This window comes from Trachurus trachurus (genome assembly GCF_905171665.1).
Source record: "Trachurus trachurus genome assembly, chromosome: 14".
Classification (NCBI taxonomy): Eukaryota; Metazoa; Chordata; class Actinopteri; order Carangiformes; family Carangidae; genus Trachurus; species Trachurus trachurus.
The window spans coordinates 15,258,456-15,285,369 of NC_139903.1; the positions used below are offsets into that span (position 1 = coordinate 15,258,456).

Below are 26,914 nucleotides of genomic sequence, written 5' to 3' on the forward strand. Positions count from 1 at the left end.
ATAAAGAAAAAACAAGACGACCAAGAACCACTTATTTTTTGTTGTAATCTTTGTGCACTGATGTAAAACTCAATTAGGGAATAAAGGTTTGAGAAAAGCTAGAAATAAAAGTGTCTTGGCAGTGGCGGCGCTGCTTTGTTGTGATTCTCCATTCGCTTCAAATTTAGGACATAGGTTAACGGGGTCAGCGGGACAGATCAACCTCTCATCAGACCGGAGACAGGTAAATTATGTGTTGCACTGTTCAGGTCACACAGTGAGCTTCCTGTTATGTCTGCGTACAGTGACATCCACGTACATTTGTACAGTTTTCACTTGTGATTTGCTCAGAAAAATGAGTCTTTGATGGTAAACACTGCTGTGCATCTTTATTACTGAATACAGATTAGCCTACACACAGGACAGTAATCAAAACATACTTTTATCTATTCATCATTTCAAAGTTGATTTTATTGAGATCTTCAATATGAAGACCACCTCTCCCACAATCCTTACAGAAATGTCTCAGACTCTTGCACGACAATACCAGTGTTTCTGACTGAGGCCCGACATACGTTTATGTTGGAGATGAAAAATAGATGATTGTGACCACATGGCACAAGACCACCGCCGCACACAACCTCTGGTGTGCATTAAGGGGACTGAATTTATTTTATTCATCATATTTCAATGGATTAAATGTGTGTTAACTGCACTTTAAACCTCTTTAATCCTTAGAAAATTATAACATATGATAGAAATGAAATATAAACGTCCAAAAGGAACTATTCTGAACAAAATAAAAAGAATCTTCAGCTGAATAATAAATCAAAACCCCTACTACAAAGGAGATACATACAGAGGAAGCCATTAAAAAAAGAAAGATACTATACATTTTATATCCAACATAAATGGAGTTGTTTTTGTAGCTCCATTTTTCCGATTCACTGCAGGTCTGTGAGCTACCTGGGAAAATTATACATGACCCACATGTCAAGAAGCCTGGTATTATCTGTGAAGAGATGCAAAGTCTTTGAGAAATACTTTGACATTTTGAACTCTGGTCCATTATTCCTCTTCAAAAGGAACATGTAATAATGTGAGGTGAGGAGGGGCTGGGGGGCGACTCTGCTAATCAAACAGGAGCTCCCACAATGTCGTTAGCATTCCACCTTGAAACCAGTGGATACCGGCAACGACGAGCTAGCCCGTTGTTAGGATGTGCTAGGAAACCATTTCCATAGAGCTAGCTGGGGCTAAAGCAGAGACATGATGTCGACTACACAACATCTGATGAAGGAAAAAAAATACAGTGAACCTCAAAATGTCAAAGTAACCTCCTTTAAGGTACATTTAAATGAGACAAATTCAATCACCCATGACAGATTTCTGTTCTATAAAATTGGCATTTACGTCCACAAAGATGACTGAATGGCACTGGAAGATGAAGAATACTGAGTTAAAAATTCTATCAGTGATATCAAGAAAAACACACCAGATTGCTTCCTTGGTAATTTCTACAAAGAAAAAAACCAATTCTACAGTGTTGTCTGGTCTCTGAGTCGACTTGGTCCTTGTTCAGTCTGATTATAATAAAACTGAGCTGCCAGCAGAAACACGGGCAGTGGAAATAATCAACCACACTCCAACAGAAACACATGGAGTGACTGAAGATTACAATTCACTCTGAAATGCCAAAAGTGCTGATATGTCTCCGTGTCTCTCCTCGGGCTCGCACGTAGCTGAGCTGCTGAGGGGAGAGACCGAGTAAGATGAGAGAAGCATGATTAGAACGAGTACGACGCTCTCCAAACTCTGCATTACACATCACACCTGAGTAAAGAGGAGGTAATGTTAAAATCAAATAGGGAAAAAAAAAAGTAAAATCAACATTAAAATGTTCAGTCTCGATGTGAAAGGTGCCTGTTAGTGATTTAATCCACATGGATTTGATGCAAGACACCCGGTGTGAAAGCAGTTCTCATTCATAGTTAGACAACAATATATTAAAACGGAGTCCATGAATTGGCACTGGCATTTTCTTTTTCTTTTTTATGAGTCTCCTTTGGTGAAGCAACGATTTATTGGGTCAGCAACCCGTCAACTGCCAGTTTTCAAAATGACATGACACCACGGAAACTATGTAAACTCTGATCTGTCTCTCCTCTTGATTTAGCACATTTATTAGATATAAAAACACTGAGCACAAACTGTAGAAACGAGGCAGAGTCAGTCGTCTGCACATCATCAGCTTCACTCCCTGGTCACTGCGGGTGACGAGGACTCGCCACTCTCTGGACAACTTCCTCTCATCCTTTTAGGGGGAAAGTCATCTTCAGCTGCTGATTTTTGATCTTTTTTTTTTTTTTCCTCTTCCTCCTGGTCATGAATAAAATTCTGCCAATCTCTCTGGGAGTCTGTGTTCAAAGTGGGTCACAGGAGAGGATGCAGAGTGCTCTCGGTTCATGGCTGCGCCTGTGTGCTGCTGTTCACCTCCAGGTCAGCGGACAGGTGAGCTAGAAGGTCACGGTTGCAGTGCTCTTGTTCCGAAAGGTCATGGTCTGGATGCTGGAGAGGATTTTCCTCTGATGCCCGGCCAAAGTCACTCCCATGTGCAGAAGATCCCTAAATAAAGATGAAAATAAATCAATAATTAGACAGGAGGAAGTAAAAAGAAATTGAAGGACATGAAACTGATATTTCAGTCATTAATTTTTTTACTCTCTGGGACTTTCAGATTTAAATTGAAAATGAACTTCAGGGAATCTAGTTAGCAACTGTCATTACTAAAAGCGAGTCTGGCGCTCTGACCCTGTGGCCAGGAGGTGTGAATTAAAAAGTGAAATTGTTCCTCCACAGATAAGTATCAGTTTGGAGAGAAAAGCTGGCAATTGGAACTGACTGCGTGGTGATCTGGGCCAGCTGGTCCACTGAGTTGAAGCCAGCCTGCAGGAAACTGTCTTCATAACGCTCCATCTTGATGGCCCTCAGCCATTCCCCCACCGAAGCACACGCCGAGAGGGCTAAAGGGGCACGCTGGTCCAGCAGGGGGTAGGACGGCCTGGGGGACAGAGCGGAGAAACAAAGAAAGGACTTACACACACCGTCACCGCCAAAAAAAAAAACCCAGTAAGGATCTTATGTCGACCATATGTCCTGCAGCAACATTCCTGCCGACACCCAGAGGTATAATCTGACTCAAGAGTGACTGACAGGGACAAACAATGGGATTTGTCAGGGGTGGGGCGGCCGCCGTGTATGCAAGCGGCCGACAGGCAGAATGCGGAGGAAGGGAAATGGGCTCAGCAAGCGGCTGACAGGTCACAGCGGGACATTAAGGTGGTACATAAGATTGGGCAGCAGGAGGGTAAACGTCAGAACTTTAAATGGACAATGTGACAGGACAGGCTGCAGTTCATTCTCACGCTGCATATTTACTGTCACTGTTGCCTCATTGTCCGTCAATCACCACAAACGCATTCTGCATTCTCACCCCGCTCCTTCTTGAGCGACGATCTTCAGCGAGGCGGGGTTGCGGATGAGCTTGTCCAGGGCGCTGACGAGGTCCGTGAATCGGGGGCGCGCCGAGCGGTCCTTCTGCCAGCAGTCCAACATCAGCTGGTGCAGGTGGGTGGGGCAGTCGGGGGGAGGGGGCAGCCTGTAGTCCTGTTCTATGGCATTGATTACCTAATAGGAGGGAAACCAATTCATTAGCTGAATGGTATTTAAATCAATACTGAGCTGCTCCGGGGCCTAAAAGATTAGCAAAGGTACAAACAAGAGGAAAAAATAAACATTACAAAGGAGGAAAGAGGCAATCTCATGATTCAGCTACTATTCAAGCACTAAGACTTAAGACAAATTGATTATGTGAAAAGTTTTTTTTTTCTCAGAATGCAAATGGAAAAGTTATTACGCAAACTTTTAATTAGGAAAAGCTCGGCTTCGTGCTGCGCCTAACAAAACCTTCACCATCACTGTCAAGAACTGCCCACGTGTTTTTTTTTTTGCTCAAACTTACATCCTGGTTGCTCATGTCCCAGTAGGGTCTCTCTCCAAAAGACATGACCTCCCACATGACGATGCCATAGCTCCACACATCTGAGGCTGAGGTAAACTTTCTGAAGGCTATAGCCTCCGGTGCTGTCCAGCGGATTGGGATTTTACCTCCCTGCACAGAGAGGAAAACAGTCAACACCGCAAGACTTCACATAAACGTGGTCAGACAGGGCTCTGACAAACATGAAAAACATCTTGAAAGCTACTTCCTCAAAATAATAATGTGACTACAGGCACTTTATATTTCCGCAATGTGTTTTTTTTTATTGAATTAGACAATATCTGCATCAGTCCTGTAGATTCAAGATCAAACAAAACAAAGCAAGTCGTATAATAATGTCATTATCAGTGACACGCTGGTTTATTTGTCGTTAACAGCATCCTGGTCTCCTGCTCATGAGCTGCAGCTTTAAAATTAAAAATTTGAGGAAGATTTTAATTCATTTCCTGCAAGCGAATAAAAATGCGGATGAATTTATGGAAGAGTTTCTTATGGCAGTAACTGAGGAGGGGCTGTCGTCATCTCACCAGAGAGCTGGTGTAGGTCGGGTCGGACGAGTTCTCCTGCAGGAAGCGTGACAAGCCGAAGTCAGACACCTTGCACACCAGGTTACTGTTGATCAGGATGTTGCGGGCAGCCAGGTCTCGGTGGACGTAGCTCATCTCTGCCAGGTACTTCATGCCCGAGGCGATTCCGCGCAGCATGCCCACCAGCTGGATGGGCGTGAACTGGCTGTCGTTCAGCTGTGGGGGAGAGAAACACTTGAGTTGGAGGAGTGAGGGAAGAGATGGTGGCGTTTTTTTTGTTTTGTTTTGTTTTGTTTTTTTAGTCGCGTCTCCTCTTTCCTCTCCATCACTGACCCGCAGGAACGAGTCCAGGGCGCCGTTCTCCATGAACTCTGTGAGGATCATGACGGGGCAGCTGGCCGTGATGATCCCCTCCAGGTGGATGATGTTGGGATGCTGGAACTGGCCCATGATGGACGCCTCGGACAGGAAGTCCCGTCTCTGCTTTTCCGTGTAGCCTCCCTTCAGCGTCTTTATGGCGACGTAGTTTTCTTTCTTCCCGGGGACTCGCAGCCGTCCTCGACACACCTCGCCGAACTCTCCTGCAGCACAGACACATAAACAGCCATTAGAGCTGTTTGCTTTAGCAGCGTTCAGCGCATTAGGAGGACGACTATTATCATGAGCAAACCTACAGCTCGCTCGCAGCTACTGGTGCCCTTTAGTTTAAATGAAGGCTACTAACATTGCTAACATATTTATCAGTTAATTGCTTTATTTGCACACATATATTGAATTTTGTCTGATAAAAGACAAGACAGGAAATGACTTTAAATGTCACAGAATCAGTTTAACATTAAATTAGAATTATTGCTAATGATGTTATTTTTAAAAGAGAACAATCAGCAGCGCTTTAAAAATACATTTAGTCTGGGAGTTCACACCGAGGGACGACCAGTGCAGAGTTCACTCATTTGTGAATACTGGGAGAGGCAGACGGCTGGGACTTACCAGCACCAATAACCTCCTCAATCTTGACAAAGGAAACATCGATTTCCTTGGCAAACTCTCGCACTGCCTCGTTCGGGTCCTCGTAGGTGAAGGGGTCGATATAAACCTTGATCCCTTGCGAGAGAAAGACAAACGGAGTCGTGGGAAAGGAAAAGAAGAAATGTTTAGTGAGATATAAGCCGCAATGAGCCCGGCACATTAAATATGAATTTCTCTATGAGAACGAGTTGGAAACAGCCAAGGTTTTGTTGTGTCTGTGTGTGTGTGTGTGTGTCTGTGTGCGTGTCCTTGATCTGTTACCTTGGCCAACGAGGTACTGGCTGTTTTTGTCGCTCAGTTCTGGGTCCTTTATTCGGTTGTGTCGGCTGCAGGCACAGTGAGATGGGAATAAATAAAGTAAGATTAGGATGGCAGCACAGTTTTCTGAAAAATGAATGTTCAACCAGCTCTTCTCAATGTGAAGCCAAACCATGCTGCAACAATCAGATGCAAAAACAAAAGAAAACAATGAAAATATGTCTTGTTGAAAAAATGATCATCTCAAAATAAAAAAAAAACACTGTGTGATTATTTTTATTTGATGATAGAAACTCTGGGATGCCAGTAGAGCGGAGCAAAATATGATAATTTATTGACCTCCTTTGGGAATAACTGAGAGGCCCATGTGCAGAGGTCAGAGCCGAGTTCAGCTACAGACCAATAACCCTCGAGTTGACAGGGATCCAGACTCCAGAAGGACGCTCTCCGCTCCAAAAACACCACCATTCATTTTCATTATTGTTCAACATAACAATAATAAAAAGCCGCTGTGTTGTGAGAAGCATTTTTGTTAAAGGCCTTGCACAACCTGCAAGTCTTCTCCACACGAGCACGATGTACCACGGCGGGTCATGACGAATACCTGAGCCAACGCCTATGGTCCCGCTCTTTGACACAAGTGGCTCCATTATAATTCTGCTGGCAAAAGCTCATCCACTTTAAGACTGTAACAGCCCCGTAGCTACTGGATCCCTGCCTTCCTCCATTTCTCTCCCTCTCCCACCTCATAAGCCTAAAATAGCAATAATGCACCACCCTCGGTTAGTGGCAGATCTGGGCCTCAGCCACTGGTTTGTGTGTGTGTGTGTGTGTAACTGTATGTGTGTGTGTGTGTGTGTGTGTGTGTGTGTGTGTGTGTGTGTGTGTGTGTGTGTCACAAGGTCACAGCTATTGTTCTCTTGTCCTGTGGAAACAGGGTTGGGACGCCTGCATCCTGTCTCTCCCTGCCCTCTACCTCTATCGTCATCCCTCTGAGTCTGTGTCTCTCTCTCACTCTCACTCACACACACACACACACACACAAACACATATGCACAGACACACGCAGTTTCTACCTCTGATGGCATCCAACACTATTTACTCAAACAATGAAGCCTAAGGAAAATGTTCTAATGAGCAGGATAACTTTTAGCTGTGCAAGCAAAAGACACCATGAGCATTGCTTTGTGTCTGAACCGCCGCACAGAGGGGAAAAAAAACGGTGTGGGTAACAGAGTGCAAATCCGCTGTTGATAAGATATATTTTGTATAAACAAAAGAACAAAGTGGTGTAAAACTGTAAAATTGGGGTCGTGGTTGTTATTGGTTTTCGATTTCCCCCATTTTTTTTCTCCCTGTTTCCTGTTATTCTGTCAGCTTTTCTTCTTTTTGTTTTGGCTTCTTTTCCCCTTCCCTTGTTCTCACCGTATGCAGTAAGCAGTCACCAAGGCGAAAATGACAAGCAGCAGCATCCCAACAGCGATAAGGATGCCAGGTATCAAGAACTGGGAGGAATCAGAGCCTGAGACAAATAAGAGAGAGAGAAAGAAAATGAGACACAGGCAGAGTTAGAATGTAAGGACAGAAATTGTGACAGGAAGTTTACATCGGTGGTAAAAGAGAGCAAAGAGAACAAGAACAGGAATTTATAATGTTGAAAAGGTTAAAGAGGAACTATGCAGGACTTTTCACCTCAACTATGCTACATATTTACCTTAATTAAACAGCTTTGGAGTAATTGTGATGGTTAAATAAACAACTGTATCTTGTTACAAAGCTGTCTGCCTTCCACCTGGCGTCTGTTGGCTGAAAACCAACCTCTCCAGATCAGAGCTGCCGACCCGGTGTCCCAGCTCTTGTCTCAGCAGCACAGCTGAGACTTGTTTATGACAGGTAAGACTACACAAATTCACACATTGCAACATATGATTTATAACGTTATCCACCGCTCCGTGGATTGCTTTCTCGTCGGCTTCTTTGAAAACAAATGCACATGGCCGGGAGGAGGATTAGCAAAACAACGGAAAAGCGCCCGGACTTGCATAGATCCTCTTTATATAGAAGGACATGAGCAATGCATTAATAACAAGAACCAACCGAGTCTGACTGGACAGAGAAGAATTTGAAAAACAACATTTAGGTGTGAGAAAGTCTGTTTTCAACTGGGATCAGGGCGTTTTCTCACCATCAGGCAGGGTGCGGAAGATGGTTGCAGGGCCGAAACTGCCATAACCAGCCATGGTGCGTGCCCGGACCTGCACCTCGTACTGAGTGGCCCTACGGAGGTCTGTCAGCACGGCCTGGTTCCTGCTGCTCTCCGTGTAGTGGCACTGTTCCTCGCTACGTCGCTCCTGGATGAAAAGCGAAGCATAAAGCAGGAATACTTGAGGGAACGAATGTGAAGAAACACTCTCAACAAACTCCACCAAAAATGCACTAAAGTCATTTATAGGAGTTTTAAAAAATCCTCCCAAGATGATTCACACTAATTTCATCTCTTGTTAATTAACACGTCAGAAGTTTGCATTGATTGTGAAATTAATTTCTTGTGTCAAAGTCTTAGTCTCAGAAATCAGACAACCACGTTTTGAGCCGATATTCTGAAATATTTCATTAACATTGTCAAATATTTGAAGCTCCCTCAATTTGTTTGGATGATTCACGGGATTATAGGACATTTTGGTTTCACCTGCAAGATTTGGGACTGTGTGAGAAAATCCACATTAATTACTGCCACTCCCTGTTTCCCACATCTTCACTTTGTCTTCCAGTGTATTCTAACCCTGAGCTGTGAGTATGCGTGACTAGGAAACAATGAAATGCGAACAGCCACTGAGTGGAGAGGTGTCGCCGGGAAGCTCTCACCTTCTCACAGTAGCGTAGCTGATACTGCAGGATGGCGTAGTGCTGCTGAGCCGGGATAGACCAGTGCAGAGTCAGGCTGCTCTCTGTGGAGTCGTTCTTGTGAATCACCGGCACCAGCGATGGAACTGCACAGATGGCAGAAGAATTATAAATACCACATGAAATTCAGACTATTTTTACCTCTCCACCTCTTTTTTTTCCCCTTTTGCACCCTCTCACCGTCATGGCTCGTGGTGATGTTGACACTGTCGCTGGCGGGGTCCTTGCCGCTGAGCTGGGAAACCCCGTTGAGCGCCTGGATGGTGAAGCTGTAGGTCGTGTGCGGCAGCAGCCCCCACACCTCCACCCTGCGCCCCAGCAGGCCCACCTGCTCTGGCCGGTAGCTGACGCTGTCTCCGCAGGAGAGGCACGGCCCCTTGGGCGTGCGGCACACCGAGCACCTGACGGCGTAGGCTATGTCTGTTCTGCCGCCGTTGTCCAGAGGCTCGTTCCACTCCAGGCTGAGCGTGGTGTCGTTGATCTTGGTGCTGATGCTGCGCGGCGCCGATGGGGGTTCTGCAAATAATGGAGGAAAAAAACAAAGAAGGCAAAATTAGATTGCCATAGCAATAATCCCAATGTTATAAATATTGGAAATGAACAGAAAAATCATCCTTCAAGCTCCTGTAATAGCAAAATCATTCTGCTTGACAGAATAGAAAATGCACTTCTTCTTATTTAACATACAGACAAGAGCGAGTGGTCGTCTCAATCTTCAATTCTAAAGAAAGAGAATAACCATATTTCACAAAATGTCAAACTATTCCCTTTAATGTTGTCACGGATGTCAGACTCAGGTGTTGCAATTTTCTAAACTTATTAAACTGACTCAGTGGAGTCATTACAGCAACACTACATATGATACATTTCCAGCTTTTAAAAGCCCTCAGAAAGCACCAGTAGCCATCCCTCAAATATTGTCGCGTTATTCGGTCAAAAATGTCATCATATTTGATTTTCCAGTTGTCGCGTCCTCCTGATGCAATCACACTGTATAAAATCCTTCTATCAAATCAAATTATAATCTCCTCTGTGCCATTTTACTGTTGCTTTACCTTCCCCTGACCCACACAGACCATTTATTCATGCATTTCCACTGTGAGGACACTGCACATGTGGTCACGGAGCAGAACGACGCTTCTGCAGAAGCCGTGCGTCATGACGGGAGCATATGTGTTGCAGCATTTAACAGTTTGTCTGAAACTGGATGATAATGATCACTGTCTGAAAATTGTAAGAAGATAGCTATTGCCTCAAGGCATGCGAAACTTAACAGCAATACCACTCTGCTGCTGTGAATAAGTTTCTGTTCCTGCCAAGGAGACGGAGCTTTGTCAGTGAGCCTGCAGCCAACTTAAGTGCTAATAAGTGCTCTCATTGGAAACCCAAGTGGGGCAACATCACAGACAATCTGAGCGCGCATGAATTCTGAATTCAACGTTTGGAGGTGGAGGGATTTTTAGAGGTGATACATTTTGTGACTTAACAATCAGAATCCACTTTATTAAAATCACGGAGGCTGTCACAGCAAAGTAAAAACACGTATTTTCAGGGGGGGGGGGGGGGGGGGGGGGGAGCCGGCTGATCTACAGATGGCACGGCTGCTTCACAATTTTGCATACAAATTGAAAAATGCAGGTGACGTGCTGAAGTGCACACACGCACAGCCAGTAGAAAAAAAACAGAATATGTAATAGAAATGGCCTCATTACGTGATTAATAATTAAGATAAAGCCTTTGTAATTAAACTTATCAGCAATAATAAAATTGGTGGATGTGAATTCTAGTTGGCATTGATATCACACCTGCAGAGAACAGAAAATGTCAACAATGCTGAGTTTCACATTGTTTCACTTCCTCTTTGGGGCTGTTTCAAGAGAATGTGCCGAATTGAGAAGTCCCTCTGTTTCACACCTCTATAGTGTGGCTGAATTGAAATTCCTGAATCCGCATGGAGGTGTCACTCGGGACCATCAATGCCTACTTCACTTTTGGAGAGAAAGCCCTGCCCCCAACAACCTGTCACAAAAGACATGCATCTCAATGGCCGGCCGTGGGAGAAAGGACACAAAGCAGATTAGAGGAGCCGGGATAAATGACACCAGAGGAAAAGAGAAACAGCACCAGAGACAAAGTGAAGAAGAACAAGGAAAGGTGCAGAGCGAGAACAAACCAGAGGATGCCTGTGTTGCTTAGCACCTCCATATTTGCATGTGGATTGTGCCCAAGCACCTTTGTATGCATACTTACTAGTGCACGGGGCGTCTGGACTGTCGGATTCTGCGCGTAGGTATCCAGAGCGACACGCACACTCCTTCTTCCCCCTGTCGGTGGCGTGGCTGTATCCCGGGCAGCTCGTGCACTGTCCCTCTGCGCCTGACTTGAAGTGACCCACAGGACAGGCTGAGAGGAGAGAGGAGAGAGAGAGAGCAAATTATACAGTCAATAAAATCTCCACACACTGAGAGCCACACACAGTCGTGGGTCAAAGTGAATTTGCAAACACATTTGTTGAGTTTTTTTTCTGTGGGTACTTAGATGCCAGATGGCTGCAGATTGACAGACAGAGCTGTGTAATGAGGCCTCTTAGCTGAAGACAATCACAGTAATAAATCTCATAGTAATGGTGTATTCAGTGAACACACACCATTGACATGCTGCTTATCATTGAAGCTAATTATGTCTGAATGAAAGACAGCACGTGTGGGAGTCTTACAAAGAAGTGCCTTCGCTTATTGAGCCTAATATTGTCTCATCAATAAAACCGAAAACAGCAGTATCATGCTCAAGATATAAACAAACAGGCTTAGTTGATTCATCGATAAGTTAAGTCAGTGGATCAGTTTATAAACCCATAATGCAAAAAAAAAGCAGACTTGCAAATTTTGTTCCATTGATTAAAATAATGCCAATACATAAATTAACTGATAATGATTATTTTGATTAGTTGCCCTTGTCTGAACCCGTTCTCCTCTTAGCATCGACTACATGAACACAAAACACACCAGATCCAACACACTGACACCGTCCTACGTGTGAGTGTGTAATACGCTGTCACCTTGTCACACGCACACACACACACACTCACTGACACTGTGCAGTGTTTACTATTCTGCGCTCGGTGCGACTGCTGAGACGCCACCTCAGCTGCTGAGCGGGAGGAATAAAACAATAAACTTTCACACCGAGCGGAGCATTGTTGGCTTCTGTTTCGCAGGGTCGACACACTGCGGCCGACATCTTTCCGCAGGAATTTCCCAGATGTGAAAAAAAAAAAAAAAAAAAACAACATAGCGGAGTTTGGTGAATGTGTGTGTTTTAATGACTGTTTTTAGACATGAAAAAAAAAAAAACCTGGGTGTTTTCTAGCTCTAATTTTAACATTGGCAGATGATGCAGAACAACAACTGGTTTACAGAAACAGTCACTACTGACCAGTGTTTCACATCTGATGTTGTTTTTCTCCTGTTATCCTGAGACTTTTTTCTGAGTTTAAACCTTTTAATCGACCTCAGGTGGAAAACTACCAAACCTTGACTGGAATGGATTAATACGTTTTGCATTCGAGCTTTGTGATTGACCCAGAAAATCTATGTGTTGTCTATGGGAGATAATGACATTAGCACAAAAATTAATTTAATTTTAAACCTGATGAAATACTCGGCCTACGGAGCAAATTAACTGTTCAATCTTGCTACGGAGGCAATTTCCCCTTTATGGTCTGGTGGTGAGTGTTTTTTTTTTTTTTTTTTCCCTTCACAGCCTCACTCTCCTCGGTGACAGAACGCTGGAAATGCCAACCCCGCTTCACCAAAAGCAAAATGTCAGAAATTATTTTGTGTTATGAAAAATCATTATACCTCCCACAGAGATCAAACTGAATCCCACTATGGAAACGCCACACATTTTCCTGAGAAAACGTAGCGTTTCTCCTCGCGTCTCTGTGTTTAGCGCTCAACGATTTCCCATGTCGGCGCGATGTGGTGTGTGTGTGTGTGTGTGATTGTGCGTGTGGGGGGTGTTCTTGCACGAGGCTTGTTAATTGGTCTCATTAAACAGAGCTGCTGCACGGCTCCTGAGAGAATCATCCTGCTTCTTCCCTCTGTCTTTTTTTTTTGTCTGCTTTGCTTTGATGTTCTCAAACCGATATGATCTTCACCCCGAGCCTCCCCCACCTCCTGTCCCTCTCTGCTACCTCCACCTCCTGTGCTGCTTCTATCTTAGCCATACCATGAGCCGTCGTGGCCGTGAGCCTTTGACCCGGCTCTTCCTTTCTGAGATAAGCGCTGCTCCACCTGACCTCCCTTTGTCCCCTCTGTGTCAAAGATGTCCCCCTCCCTCATTAACTTCCTTGGTTTCTCATTTCCTCTGCAACGCTCTCTCTCAGTGGAAACCCACCCTCGCTTACCATTGTTTTCTTGTTTAGTCTGGCTGCTCTGCTGCCTATGTGGGTGGAGTCTATATAAATACATACTTACACACTTATATACGTGGCATAACCTTGCCCCTGTCTCACCTGTGCATCTAGTGGATGCCTCAGCCGGCTCGTACCCTGCAAGGCAGGCGCAGGATGTGGTGGGCTGGCCGACCCACTGGCCGTCTTCCCCGCAGAAGAGCTTAGGAGGCCGAGGTCGGGGCCCCTGCTGGGCGGCGTGGTCCACGCACACTCCCTGTGCCTCTTGCACTAAAGATCTGGGGACAGTCTCGGGGAAAGAGGACAGAGCGCTGACCAGGGGAGGACACTTTTTGAAGAACACCCTGACAGACAACAGGGCCATGCATGCGCCCTGAGCCTGGAAAGCCAAGTAGAAGCCTCTCTTAGATAGAGGCCCGAGTCTTAAGGTCTTCACATTAAATTTCCGTTCCCCGCCCTTCCTCAGCAGAAAGTCCGCAGCCACTGTGTCCACCTAAGGCAGGAAAAGAAAGAGAAAGGGTCTTATGTAATGGCCAGATTCCAGCACAGGGTTCAGTTGAAGAAAAGGGGACGTGACTGGTGGTTTTGCATTTATCCACTCTGACCTATTAACTCAACATCGCACATGCTTTTCATTACTGGACACTTTCCAAAGCATTGCTCTGCGATTCAGATCGACTACCTTCCTGGTTCCCACTGTTTCCCATTTGTCACAGAACACTTCGACTTGCAGGGACTTGCTCAATAGAAACATAATTCATCACAGTCAACATTTCATCTCTTTTATTTTTCCTGCCAAAGTTACATTATTAAGTGGTAATGAAGTTGCGGAGCAGGCACTGTTACGAAACCTCTCCGGCGGTGTGTTCAAGGACGCTCTGACATCAGAGGTCTGAGGATCTGCTGCTGAAAAAGTCATGTCTCACAGCCGGAGAGATCTTAAAATCCAGATATTCAGTTTTATTAGAGATGAATTTGAATATTATTTTTTGAAAAAGTCATCAAATAATAATAATAACTTTCTGTAATAATGAGGCTGCTATTCGTGGACGTACCTTGGTGTAGGGGTTCTCCATCCAGGGGGGGTAAGAGCCCGTGGCCTCGTTGGAGTCGGCCTGGTAGTAGTAGAGGTTAAAGGTCTCCTTGCAGCTGCGGTGGTGCGTGCTCCTGGAGGAACACTCCATCATGGTGAAGCGCAGCTCCACGTAAACCTGAGAGGCTCCTTGTCGCTGGATGAAGCCGCTCCGCAGCCAGTGGCTGGACGCGCTGTCGGTCTGACAGATCTGATACGTCCTCACGCTGTTGTTCTCCTCGTCTAAGCCGCTCACCTCCTCCCACTGAGAGCGAAGAGGAAAACAGAGCGCTGTCAGCTTGGACGTTAAAGTGACACATGAGCCCGAAATCTCAAGAACGTCTTTTGTGAGCCCAGACAGAATATTTAATTGTCCCGTAAAGACTTCCCCTAGTGTCTTTTTATAATTGGTATCATTAAAAGTGCTATTCATCATAATAATGTTGCGGTTATTTGTTGGCCCTCTGCTGTAAGGCACCTGTCTGAGGCCTGTGGGACGGCTCCGGACTTGGTGCGGATTACGATCCAGCCGAATTTGAATCCGGGTTGTTAAATCATTCCTCCTGCTGAGCCACAGCTCAGCCAGTGGGAATCCGGGGCTCAATTGTCAAACAGAGCACAGTGCTGCAACACAGCGTCCAAGACACACACCACTTACACCCCTTAAACACACTTTTAGACTGAAAATGCAAGAACAGGGGAGAGGATATTGCAAATATTTCTGCACTAAAGACTCCCTTCCACTGAAATCTACATTTGTTGGGGAGTAAAATACAAGTGAAAATTGCTTTCATGTCTGACTTCTGAGTCAACAGCAAACATGTTCTCCACCACTATGTTCCCAAGAGCGGGAAACAAGCAAGAAATTAACATACTCAGGGCAGAATTTAGCAGATTTGCTGAACTTGAGGCTCAGAAATTCAGTTATGTAAATATGTAAATCTTTAAAAATCCATTTGCAGATGATGTGTTGAGTGAGGCAGAATACTGGTCTGAATGAATTACAGTGCAGCAAAGCACTGAGAGCCAGGTCTGAATCACTCAGAGGAAGAATTTCCCTTCTAATCCCAGAAAAATAAATACTATGGCAGCGCATATTTGTGTGAACAAAATGTTTTCAGTGATGAAGATTAACCAAACATCCCACAGGGCTCACCTGCATGTGACACTTGTCTTTGTTGTTCACTCGGCAAAAGTTTATATTATGCACATTTCAATATTGTACATGGTAATAATGCTATTTCTTTTTATATTATGTATATGACAGGTCATTTCAATATGGATATTGTATAGTATTAATAATAATGCATCGCAAAAGTGTCCTCATATCGAGAAGGAAAGTATGGTTTTACACTGTAGCTGTATGCAGAAGTTTGTCTGCACATCTGGCAGACATAAACACACCTGCGGCAAACGCCTGATGCTAAATGCTCAGTTACATTTTATTTCATGTTCACCTGGCAGCTGGATTTCTGAACTGGGACCAGTCCACGTCGGCCTGCGGGGATTTCTCCTGCTACGCCCGATGGCTATTTCCAACTGTGGCTGCTCTTGTTCTGACGGCATTACCATTACAATGAACTGAGGCTGAAGGGTCGACAAAGCATTTCAACCAACACATGTCGCTCATTATGTCAAGGTTTTTCCGCCAAACTGCCTCGATCCCCAATTCTTAAACCCATGGGGCGACGAAATGAGTACATTATTTCATATTGCTTTATTTGGTTTTCTTACAAAGCCACAAATATCCACCACGAAGCTGTGACAATCCTTTAATCCTAAAAATAACCATATAGTAATCCTTTAATATCTGTAATTTCTGATGCAGACAGCTCGTGGCACGCCATCATTAAGTACCTCACAGTTTTATTCTCTATAGTGCTACAGACAAACAATCCATCTAGGCTTTTGACAACGTGAAGCGTTTGATAAGCTACTTCAAATGAATGAAACTCCTTACAGACTGTCAGTCTGCTTCGCTTTGCATCTTAATCAAAAGCACGGACACATTTGTTGAGCATTTGTGTCCAGTTCCAGAAATGTCCCTGCCAGCAGCACTGTAACCATTTTCCCTCGGAGACATCACAAAGTCGAGCAGTTTTGGTCACTGACGCTGGCAGAAACATCCCAGCAACCACTCCTCAGTCGATCAAATTACAAATATGTCTTTTTCTGGCTGCGCTATTCAAAACTGTGGGCAGACAGTGACTCCAACTCCAAGGTTGATGGGATATATCAAAGCATCTGCTTCCAATCTACTTTGAATCCCACATTCACTCTGGCATCTCCTTTATTCTGTCAGTTACCTGCCATATAAGGAACTCTTTTATAGCCAGAGTAACAAAGGAACAGCTGGAAGCCAAAAATCCCCCGTCACCACAAGGCCTGTGTTAGGAATACAGATAACATAGTGAGGCTGCGGTTACATACCTCGGGTTTGGCATGAGAAAAGATGGTCCATTTGAGATCAGAAGTCTCCGTCTTAGTGTTCATCAGGACCTCTGTGAAAAAGATCAGAAACATAATGTCACTCACAGCAGGACACGTGAAAACGACTCATTTACATTCACAGAAACACCCAGATGAATTTCACATCACAGACTGCGCCTGTTTCCAGTCTCCAGCTCTCTCGCTTATACTGGGATTAGGGAAGAAGATGGAGTTTCACCCGTCTCACAACTACTACGACTACAGGAACATTTCCAGCACCCTGAAATTGTTTTTCCTCTCATGTTTGTTTTTATTCAACCCCCTCATGTCCCCTCTGCTCCCAGAGACACACACCATGCCTGTGGCCACACTCAACCTGCTGAAAAGAGCCGGCTTTTGTCCACAGAGAGTGGGAACAAGTACTGGGAACGAGACACACACACACACACTTCTACATTTTAGATTCACAAAATGTTCAGACAGCTTCACTTTTTTATTATTTAACTATGTTGTTGTCTTATGCTAATACCATTTAAATTGATTTAGACTCAACGACAAAGTAAAAACGATTTTTTTTAAATTATTAAATAGATAAAAAATAAAATATCACATTTCTGTTATTATCCAGACTCTTTCCTATGACAATTAATTAGCTCCCAGGCCTCCTGATCATCTCCGAGATGTTTCCACACCTTGACCGGAGGAAAACCTGTGGCGAGTTCAGTTGATTGGACAGTACACAACTGTCTGTATAAGGTCTCACAGCTGACAAAGCACATCAGAGCAAAGACCAGGCCACGAGGTGGAAGGAGCTGCCTGCGGAGCTCAGAGACACGACTGACAGCATGAAACCCAGATTGAATTCTACGCATCAAGTCTGGAGGAAACCGGGCATCGCTCTTCATCTGCCCGGTACCACTGTGACACGCGGTGACATCGGCCGCATTGTGATGTGGGGGGTGTTTTTCTGCAGCGGGGACAGAGAGACGGGACCAAGGGAAACAGATCTAGGTACAGAGACATCCTGAACCCAGGACCTTTAAAGGATGAGGACAATGTAAAACAAAAAAGTAGCTTCAGGACAACCGTGTGTGTGTGTGTGTCCTTGAAACCAATCAAACATCCCTGGAGGGACGCGAGAGTGTCTGTCCACGTCCAACCTGACACAGCCTGAGAGGATCTGCGGAGAGGAGTGGCAGAAAATCCCTAAATCCAGATGTGCAGAGCCGGTCACATCGTACACAAGACGACCGGAGTCTGCCAAACGTGCTTCCACCACGAACTGAGCAAAGGCTGTGAATACTGATGCTATTGTGATATAATAGGTTTTTTCCCCCCTTTTTAATTAACTTGTACCAATTTCTACAATTGTTTGGGCTTTGTTATTATGAGCTACTGAATGTAGATGGATGAGGGGCAAAATTAATTTAAACTATTTTACCCGGAGGCCGCAGCATAACAAGAAGTGAGAAAATTGAAGGGATCTGAATACTTTCTGGATTTAGTCGCGTCAAATCAATTTTTATTCATACAGCTCTGATTCACGACACAAGTTTTCTCGATTGAAGCCCTTCCAGAATTCTTCTTCCCTCTCTCTTTCTAGATTGTCTCTGTTAAATTATGACTCATATTCTTCCTGATGGGGTGAGGTTCCTGTCACCGACCGGCTTTTAGAGCACTTCGTGTTCCCCGCAGAAGCTCATCTCAGAGGTCAGGCAGTTCGGTTTTACCAATAAACAGGATTTAATGCAACTCTCCTGTGTGCCGTGATCAAGGAGAGCGCCTGCATGGAAATGGATCCTGGAGGAAATGGAGGTTTCAACGAGAGTTTATCATTGGGGTTATTAAGATGTTTTGTTGAATTAGGCTACCAATATAAGGTTCGGCAGTAAAATCAGCATCCCATAACCCCACTTATACACACCCAGACAAACACACACACACACAAACAACACTACACCTGCTGGAAAAAAAAAAGAGAAAAAACGGCATCTGTTTCCCCAGTTTCTTTTATGGTTTTATTTTCCTCAAACTGTGGTCTCTCTCTAAAGGTTTGTATTTTTTCATCACACATCATTGATTTCTGTGAAAACACTTCACATAAATAATGTTACACAACCTGAAATCCACTGATATCTACACTTTAGAGTAAGACTCAGCTCCTCCTATTGTTGCCTGTTTATTTAACTGTTATCTGCACAATAATCGTTTTTTTTTTACATTCATTATTAAAAAAACAATTGGAGAAATGCTTCACTCTCATTTCCGGACAAGGCCGAACTGTTGCTTTCTCTCATGGACATGTTGTTTCCACTTCCTACTTGTTTTGACATGTCGCTTTATCTTCCAAAGAATATTTACTCTGAACACATGTGTCACATTTAAGTGTCACATTACAAAACACAGATTCACTGTTTCCATCTGTGTTCACCCCAATGTGCGACTAGACGGCCGTCTACCTCTTCCTTTGCTTTTATAACGGCGTCTGGCATTTATCAAGTTGCAGTCACACTGGTTTATATTTTGAGAGATAAAATTTGTAATTATTATCCGAGGCTATCTCCCTGCTGGAAATTGAAATGCAACGCGCAGTACACAGCCTCCGACACCTCAGCTAGATATGTTTCCTACCGTGTGGAAATTCAATTTAAGCCAAAACCCGAGTGAGAGTTAAAGCAAATATCAGCTTCACGGCCGTTTCGGCTAATGCTGCGTTCAAGGCAGGCTTTTGAAACCGTAAGTTACAGCTTCAAGTCACAACTACGACTTGGTAGCGTTCCAGGTAACCCGTAGCTCGTGTTTTTACCATCCTGTTGTCTGTGAAAGTTCCCTATAACGGCCACTCGTAACTTCTGACCCGTGAACTCGTACCAGATCGAACTGGTATGACTTCACAGGAAGGAAAAACACAAAGTACGAGTTTCCTTGAACGCACCATGAGTTAGCAGCCCCCGCCCTTGTCAGGCATCAATTGGTCCTCGTGCTACGTCACCACATTCACGCGCATCCCTTGGCTGCACACACAGCCCTTCATGCCGTTCTCTCTCCTCATTGGATAACACTTGTATCCCAGAAGAAATGTTTTCTCCTCGGGTTACAGCAGAGCAGAGTGACGGAGAGACTCGTGTTCCGGTCGAAACACTCTATGTAAGTGATTGCTGACGGAAAATATGACTAATTAGGACTTATATTAACAAAAACATTTCACTGATATCTCCTTTAAGTGATTGGTCCATTGATTGGTTGACTGACATAAAAGTTGACCAGAGGATCAGACAGGCTGGTTCCAGCTTTCCAACTTTGGTTGAAAAAAAAAAAAAAGCTTAATTAATGATTAAAAAGCTGAGCCTACAGTAAAGAAAAAATCCTGCAGTGCAGCTCATATGCTAGCTGTTCATGTTCATTGATGATTTCTATGGTCAGTGTGATTCATCCTGAACGACCTCACGGTGAAATCGTTACATCAGTAGGCATGTTACGTCTCAGGCCTGCTCAGTAAAAAAATAATCCTAATGGTTACAGTGAGTTTCGTGTGCACTGTACAGAGGCATGCACGCATGATAAGAAGATGCTGTGAGGAAAAAAAAACATTTACACAGAACAGTACAAAGATACGAAAAGCTGTCAAAGGCTCTATGTGCTCTATGAATATATTTCTGCACAACACACTGTTCCAACACCAACACTTGTAGTATTTTACAAAAATAACCGCAACGCCTACAGTTTCTAATCTCTGTGATCCTGTGGAAATGAGAGGCAATCACATTTACCACTTACCAACCCACACCCCAATGAGATACACATGAAGCCGCAAAAAAAAAAAAAAAAAATTAGAACAAATCTCAGAGATAAAACAGAATCTGACTGGCGCTTCCTGTACCGAGACAAATGTTACAGCTGCAGCCGCCCAGAGCCAGACGTCAGCGCTCAAATGCTGACGGACGTTTAATTGTTGGGTAGAGATCAGATACTGTGTGGTGTATTCACTGAGCATGTAAAACAAAGCTATTCCTCCTTCAGAATAAAACACGGTTTAACGGGAACACGTAAACTTTTTCATATAAAACCCCATAAAAGACGAAGAAGTGTTGTGATAGGACGATATCTGGTGTTGTCTATTAATATCCAGGTCGTTACATCCCATAATGATTTCAATGATCACTCAATCACGCCCACAGCTGCTCACATCTTAGCTCCTGCTAATTTAATACAATTCCTCTTCGAACAACCCACACACACATGCACACAGACATATATGCACACACACACACACTCTCTCTGTCATGAAGCCAAATCACTTAAAATCTTCTCAGCGTTTCACCCCAGTGTCATTTCCTCCTTCCCATCGTCTTGGTGACCTGACCTTGTGCAGCAGCGTATGGAAGCGATGACATGACATCACTAATCATCAGTTGTGCATATGCAGCAGGTCTGTCATTATATCACACCGGGCGGTAGATGGCGAATGTAACTTTAATCATCGACTTCTCCCCCTTATGAAAATTTCTCGGTTTCTCTCTCTCGCTCTCGCCCTCTACTCGTTTCACCGTCTCTGTGCAAACTCCCTGTGAAGAAACACAAACATGCCTCTCTCGCTCCTCTCTTCCACTTCAAAACCGCAGAAGCCCACCAGCCTTATGACAACAATCTGAGGCAATAAAGAGGAGGAGAAGAAAGTCTTGCGAGAGAGAGGAGAGATGTGGATGAGGAGGATAATTGGGTGGCAATATTCAGGCCGGTGCTTTCCCTGCGTTTAGTCTGCCTCGAGTTCACTTCAGCATAATTTAAAACACCTTCAAAATACCCAGGCTCCGACGTGGAGAAGGTCTCGTCTTGTCTCCACCTTTCATACGAACACCTGCCTCGTCTTCATGTGTATATATATTTTTTGTTTTTAGTTAAAGGAGTGGAGAAAGAAACGCCACGCCCCTGGCTCGGTAATCACTGTTTATCGCTGCTCTATCATTACGGTTTATGAGACAGGATGCGTGAGCGTGAGTGTTTCTATTATGTACATGCATGGCCTTGCCTTTCACCCATGTAGATTCAGGCTTAAGCCCTGTTAAAGGAAACCAGCGTTTCCCCTACATTCTTTCAGAAGCGGCGGCCACCCACTGCCGGAAAATTGCCCCGAGTGTTAGAGAAATGTAGGAACAATGAAAATTTCGTCATCTGGCCATATTTAAATCCCAAAACAAACCATTGTACAGTAATTACACTACAATTGTCCACATTAGGAGACACCAGAGGAGTCTAAACTGATACTGGCGCTGGCAAGAGGGGCAGGCCTGATCATCTGAGATTGTAAAATAAATATATATTTAGGAGCCACTTTTCGTTGTCAGTTTAAGACCTAAGGCTGAAGAAGTTGGGTTAAGCTATCGGTGCCAACATAGTACAGTTGTATTTCCTTCATCACACCATGCTGGGAAAAGCACAGCAGAGGGGGGAGGTATTAAGTTTTCTGTATGAAAAGCAGATAACAATGGAGGGTGTTGTACAGGGTTTTCTTTTGAAATGTAAAACCTGACTTTGTATTTTTGACAAAAGGGAACTACAGCAAATGCTACATCCTCATTTTCTCTACAGCTGTTTTCTGTTCTGTTTTTTTTTTTATTAATGCAACTTCACTTTTGTGTTAATTTCCACATTGCGTGCCTTTTCCCTCCCCATTTTCCACTTCTCCAAGGCTCTGGAGTGTGATAGGGAAATTATAGGCGTACGAACGTTTGCCCTGCTTCGGCTACAATTAGACCTCATTTTAATTAAAGAAACAGAGTGCCAATTACCCTCATACACCTAGAGAAATGGAGACAGAGGGGAATAACGGGGATAATGAAAACGAGACATGTGAGAGGAGGAAGAGGTGTTGGTGGTTTGAGATGTACTGATGACGTGCTTCAAAAAGAGACTTCCTTATCGATGTAGGTATCTGGTGAAATTACAGCTACATTCATTAGGCGACTTGCTCTCAGTTTGTATTCATGGTTGGATTTATTTCTGTATGCTCCATCATTTCCCTTTATATCATATCTTTCCAACCTTGACACCTTTTCATGTTAACCGGGGTAACGACAAGTCAGAGAAAGATGGAATAATTCATAAATTGTTAATCGAAGGATTCCCGTTTGGTTCGATGGCATTTGTTTGGGGTCTTGGGACTTGAAGCTGCTCCGACCTGTTCCTCGTAGAACTGAAATAACTCCTTTACAGGAGACTTAATGTCCTCCAGGTTTCGCTCAGAGCCTCCCGTGTTTTCGGGGGTAGGGGGTTGGGAGGGGTAGCAGGGATAAAGCCACCACATGTTTTAAATTTTGCAAAGCCAGTACCCTGAAATCAGACATGCTTATGGGATGTTCTGGTGCCTCAGGCAATTTGATATCCCGCGTGTTTCACATTTAAAATTACAGGGATCCTTCTGCATTCTGGGAAATAAGATCATCTGGTCCCGTGCCAAGAATTACAGGAGAATATCGATACCATCCCCGTGTCTGGATGGTTAGCGTAGCGTAGCATAGCACAACGGCTACACACAGAGGGGAAACAGCTAGCCTGGGTCAGTCCAAATCACCTGGCAGCGGTTCTGACGCTCACCAACTAACATGGTTTATCTCGCTGGTTAAATCCAAACATCCGCGCTGGTAGAAGATGTTTGTTACTATTGGACAGAATGGGGCTGTTTGCCTCGTTTCCACTCTTTGTGCAGGGCTTAGCTAAACAGCTGCCGCCTGCAGCTTTGTGTTTATAGTGCGGACATATTTCTTGGATTATAGCTGCTACTCCAAAAGTAAAGTTGTTGTTTTTTCTATTCAAACAATTCCCTTACTAATTCATCACCTTCAGTATTCTGTATAACTGACCAAAAGCTACAACAACATCGTTGATTAATCTTTAAAAATGCTAATTCTGTATGTCCTTGGCTCTCAGGTTATCTGCCATAGTGCACGTGAAGCATGCAAATGAAAAGAAAATATTATTTTCCTTCACGTGTCAGCTTCCCAGCGTAGGTTCATGTGTGTGTGCGAACATAAATGTTTAGAAGTGCTTTTGTGTGTTTGACAAGAGTTGTGTCTGGCGAGATTAGACCTCAGCTTCCTGTGGTTCCCGTCCCCTTCCCGTCTCCTGTTCTGGCGAAGGCCGACCGCGCTCTACTGTAAAACAAAAGCCTCGGCTACTTTTCAGCGTGTCATGTAGTGAGGAGATGAAAGGAGCAAAGGTGAGATGAATAAAGTGTGTTCATCTCCCGACACTTCTCCTCTGTCTTGTCTGCGGGGGACGGATATCAGTAAGTGTTGTGTTGTGGTTGGTCCCCGTCCTGGGACAGGATGTGACCCAGTTAGGGAGGAGGAAGCCTCGCACTGGACAGAAACCAAAGATGCTACTGGGGAGGATCAACACTGCTGTGAATCAAACTGACTGACCCGAACCAACGAGGATTAAGCGCAGGTCTACGATACCTGACCTCTGAATGTTTTGGATTAGGTTTACACGGCTCGGCACAGACAGAACCATTACATTAATCATTCCCAGCTGAAGATGTGTTTTCTTTCTCTCTCTCTCTCTCTCTCTCTCTCTCCACTCCACTGAGATCAGGTGACCTCTCCTCCCTCCTCGGCTAATAATAAATTCAGTACGAGGGAAAGTTTTTCAATTTCCACTCTGTTGTTGTTGTCTCTGTTGTCTTTTAAAAAAAAATCTTTTCTAATTCTTCCTCTGTGTTAAATACAAACACACCTGTGCATCACAACAGCAGATTGGCTTTTACAAGACCGTGCTCCCCAGTGTTGGAGCACAAAACAAATGTTTATTGATACGGACGGGCGCATCTATGATTCATTGTTATTCCCTTTTAATTAATTGTGGTTAAGGAGAAGGAGAAACTGTTGCATTATTCCAATCACACACATTCGCAGAGAATATTTCCTTGTGGTGGTATAAAAAGTTTTCACCTCCGCATGAAATGGGAGGTGAAGGTTAAGAGGATGGGAGACATCGATTTGGTCTTTTTATATTACCGCCTACGAGTTGTGAGTTTTGACCCGTGGTGTCAACTGCTCAACAGCACGCCAAGCATCTCGGGCCATTAACGGCTCCTCAGACAAAACAAAAAGCCCAGAGCCTCCGGAGGTGAAATATGCTCCCAAAGAGACCGCGCCACATGAATAATGGCCGTTATGTATAGAAATATGTGACATGTAGGAACTGTCTGACTATAGATCACACTGTCGTTCTCAGAAGTGTTTCCTGTTGGACACTTGTGTACAAAAAGAAACCGGCTGGAGAAGTACTGTAAAATCAATAGATTTTCACATCTAATCCCAAACAGGATTAAGAAGAAAGAATTCATTCATTTCTCTGGATCGTCCTGAATTAGATTGTAATTAGATATATTAAAAGAAATTCACACTTAGAACACACACTTTGCTGCGTTTTCTCTCATAAAGCATGACTGAATAACATTACTTGCATTAAACAGCATATTTCAGTTGGGTTTTTTGGAGTATTGATCTGCCACCGAGTGAATTCACCTCCTGCTTCTTCCAATTAGGGACAGTGCTTTCTCAAGCCCTCTTTTAAAAATAACCCCACTGACTGGCTGCTTGAGAACAGTGTTGCGGGCTACACCAACTCCCTGGTGGCTTCCTGATACTGAATCCTATAAGAGGAGGAATGAATTACAAAGGAAACTTAAAAAGACCTCTTTTTTAAAAAGTCATTAAATTTTGAGAGGGTATACTGCACTTTTCAGCACGTCGGCATTCCCACAAGCAATGCTGCCTTGAAATAAAGAGAACTGTAAGGTAAAAAAAAAAAAAAGAAAGATGAGATGAGATGATTAAAAAGCAGACAAGCTAGTGGTGTGTGATCTTTCGGTGTCTGAGGTTGGACACTGGATTTACCATTTACTGTAACTGTTCACTGTAATCCACAGGCTAATAAATCCATGACTCAAGCAACAACTTCCAGTTATTTTCTATTATCGATTCATTGTTTTGTTCAGAAATGTCACTTGGGCAATTATCAAGGAGATGGGTAAATTGCCTTGATAATTTGCCACAGCCGAACATGATGTCTTCAATGTCTTCTATTCTTTTCCACCTACTGTATATATACAATCCACACGGAGAAGTGTCACATCACAGACACATGCAGCAAACAGAAAATGTAACTTTTCACTTATAAATGGTTGAAATCTCCAAATGGACCAGAAAGAAATTAATCCTGTGTCACTACAGCTTCATTTACAACACTTCTACCTCTTCTATACAAAACTTCTCTCATACATTTATCATCCCTTCCTCATTGTTTCTGCACATTTTCACTTCTTTTATTTCTTTACTTTGAATTCCAGGTCTCAGGAACTTTTTATGAGTCAAACAATATTATATTTATTACATTTATGAGTGTAAAACAATCTGAACAAAGATATTATCCCACCAGATTTGTGTTAGAGCTACCTCTTATTTCTGCTGCAGTTGGGAGGAGGAAGTTTCCTTAAAATGTGGGTCACAGTTATTGATCAGTATCCAAAAGTATATTTAACACTGTTTGTGCACAACAATCCTGCCAGAGTTGAACTAAGTTATAATGTAATTCTGCAATTTTATTACATTATCATTTACTGGCAAAACAACATGAAAACATGTTGAGACAAAGAATATCTTGTTTTGAGGTGAACACATTCCTCTAATCTTTGAACTGGTGCTTTTGCCTCTTTTCAGCTTAAAATAGAAATAAAAACATAATTTCTTTTCAAAAGCCTTGATGGCACAAGATTGAAAGGCAAGTGCCTTGGTAAACAGATAGTGCACCGTATATTTCAGCACAATTACTTTTCTGTTCTTTAGAGGCACAATTTCTGGTAAAAGGTTGGACTTTGCTAGCTGCTGTCAAAAGGCTGAGGTGTGAACAACTGCAGATGAGAAGAGAAAATGAGGTAAACAAAAACTCATCTAGGAAATGTTTTTCTTACATTAGGAAAATGACACGGAGACAGTTTACATGTGTGCTCGGAGTTGGCAGGAGACAACACATTTCAATGTCAGGCTGCACACAGTGACATTTTCAGTTTGTTACGTAGCAGAAATAAACACCTATCTCTGAAGGGCTCCTCGCATCGATACGACTTGATAGAAAACTGTTCATATGTGAGTTTCTTTTCACAACACCACGTGAAGCAAATTCAGGCCTGACAACCTAATACAGACACTTCACTGCTGTGCGCCTGGGAGCGATCACAC

At 43.7% G+C, this 26,914-nt stretch overlaps 1 protein-coding gene across 1 annotated transcript in view; it reads right to left on the reverse strand.

The window, feature by feature from the left end:
- Positions 1 to 372: 372 nt before the first annotated feature.
- LOC310997173 (ephrin type-B receptor 4a-like) overlaps positions 373 to 26,914 on the reverse strand; it is a 35,651-nt gene continuing 9,109 nt past the window's right edge. The window contains exons 2-17 of the mRNA XM_083986834.1: positions 16,674 to 16,744; positions 14,227 to 14,508; positions 13,274 to 13,664; positions 11,008 to 11,160; positions 8,938 to 9,273; positions 8,719 to 8,843; positions 8,039 to 8,204; positions 7,279 to 7,375; positions 5,857 to 5,921; positions 5,557 to 5,670; positions 4,900 to 5,147; positions 4,567 to 4,782; positions 4,001 to 4,150; positions 3,473 to 3,666; positions 2,882 to 3,040; positions 373 to 2,604 (exon numbers count right to left, since the gene is read on the reverse strand). Of these exons, the coding sequence (XP_083842960.1) occupies positions 2,496 to 2,604; positions 2,882 to 3,040; positions 3,473 to 3,666; positions 4,001 to 4,150; positions 4,567 to 4,782; positions 4,900 to 5,147; positions 5,557 to 5,670; positions 5,857 to 5,921; positions 7,279 to 7,375; positions 8,039 to 8,204; positions 8,719 to 8,843; positions 8,938 to 9,273; positions 11,008 to 11,160; positions 13,274 to 13,664; positions 14,227 to 14,508; positions 16,674 to 16,744 (2,876 nt within the window). The 3' untranslated portion in view covers positions 373 to 2,495. The remainder of the gene's footprint in view (positions 2,605 to 2,881; positions 3,041 to 3,472; positions 3,667 to 4,000; positions 4,151 to 4,566; positions 4,783 to 4,899; positions 5,148 to 5,556; positions 5,671 to 5,856; positions 5,922 to 7,278; positions 7,376 to 8,038; positions 8,205 to 8,718; positions 8,844 to 8,937; positions 9,274 to 11,007; positions 11,161 to 13,273; positions 13,665 to 14,226; positions 14,509 to 16,673; positions 16,745 to 26,914) is intronic.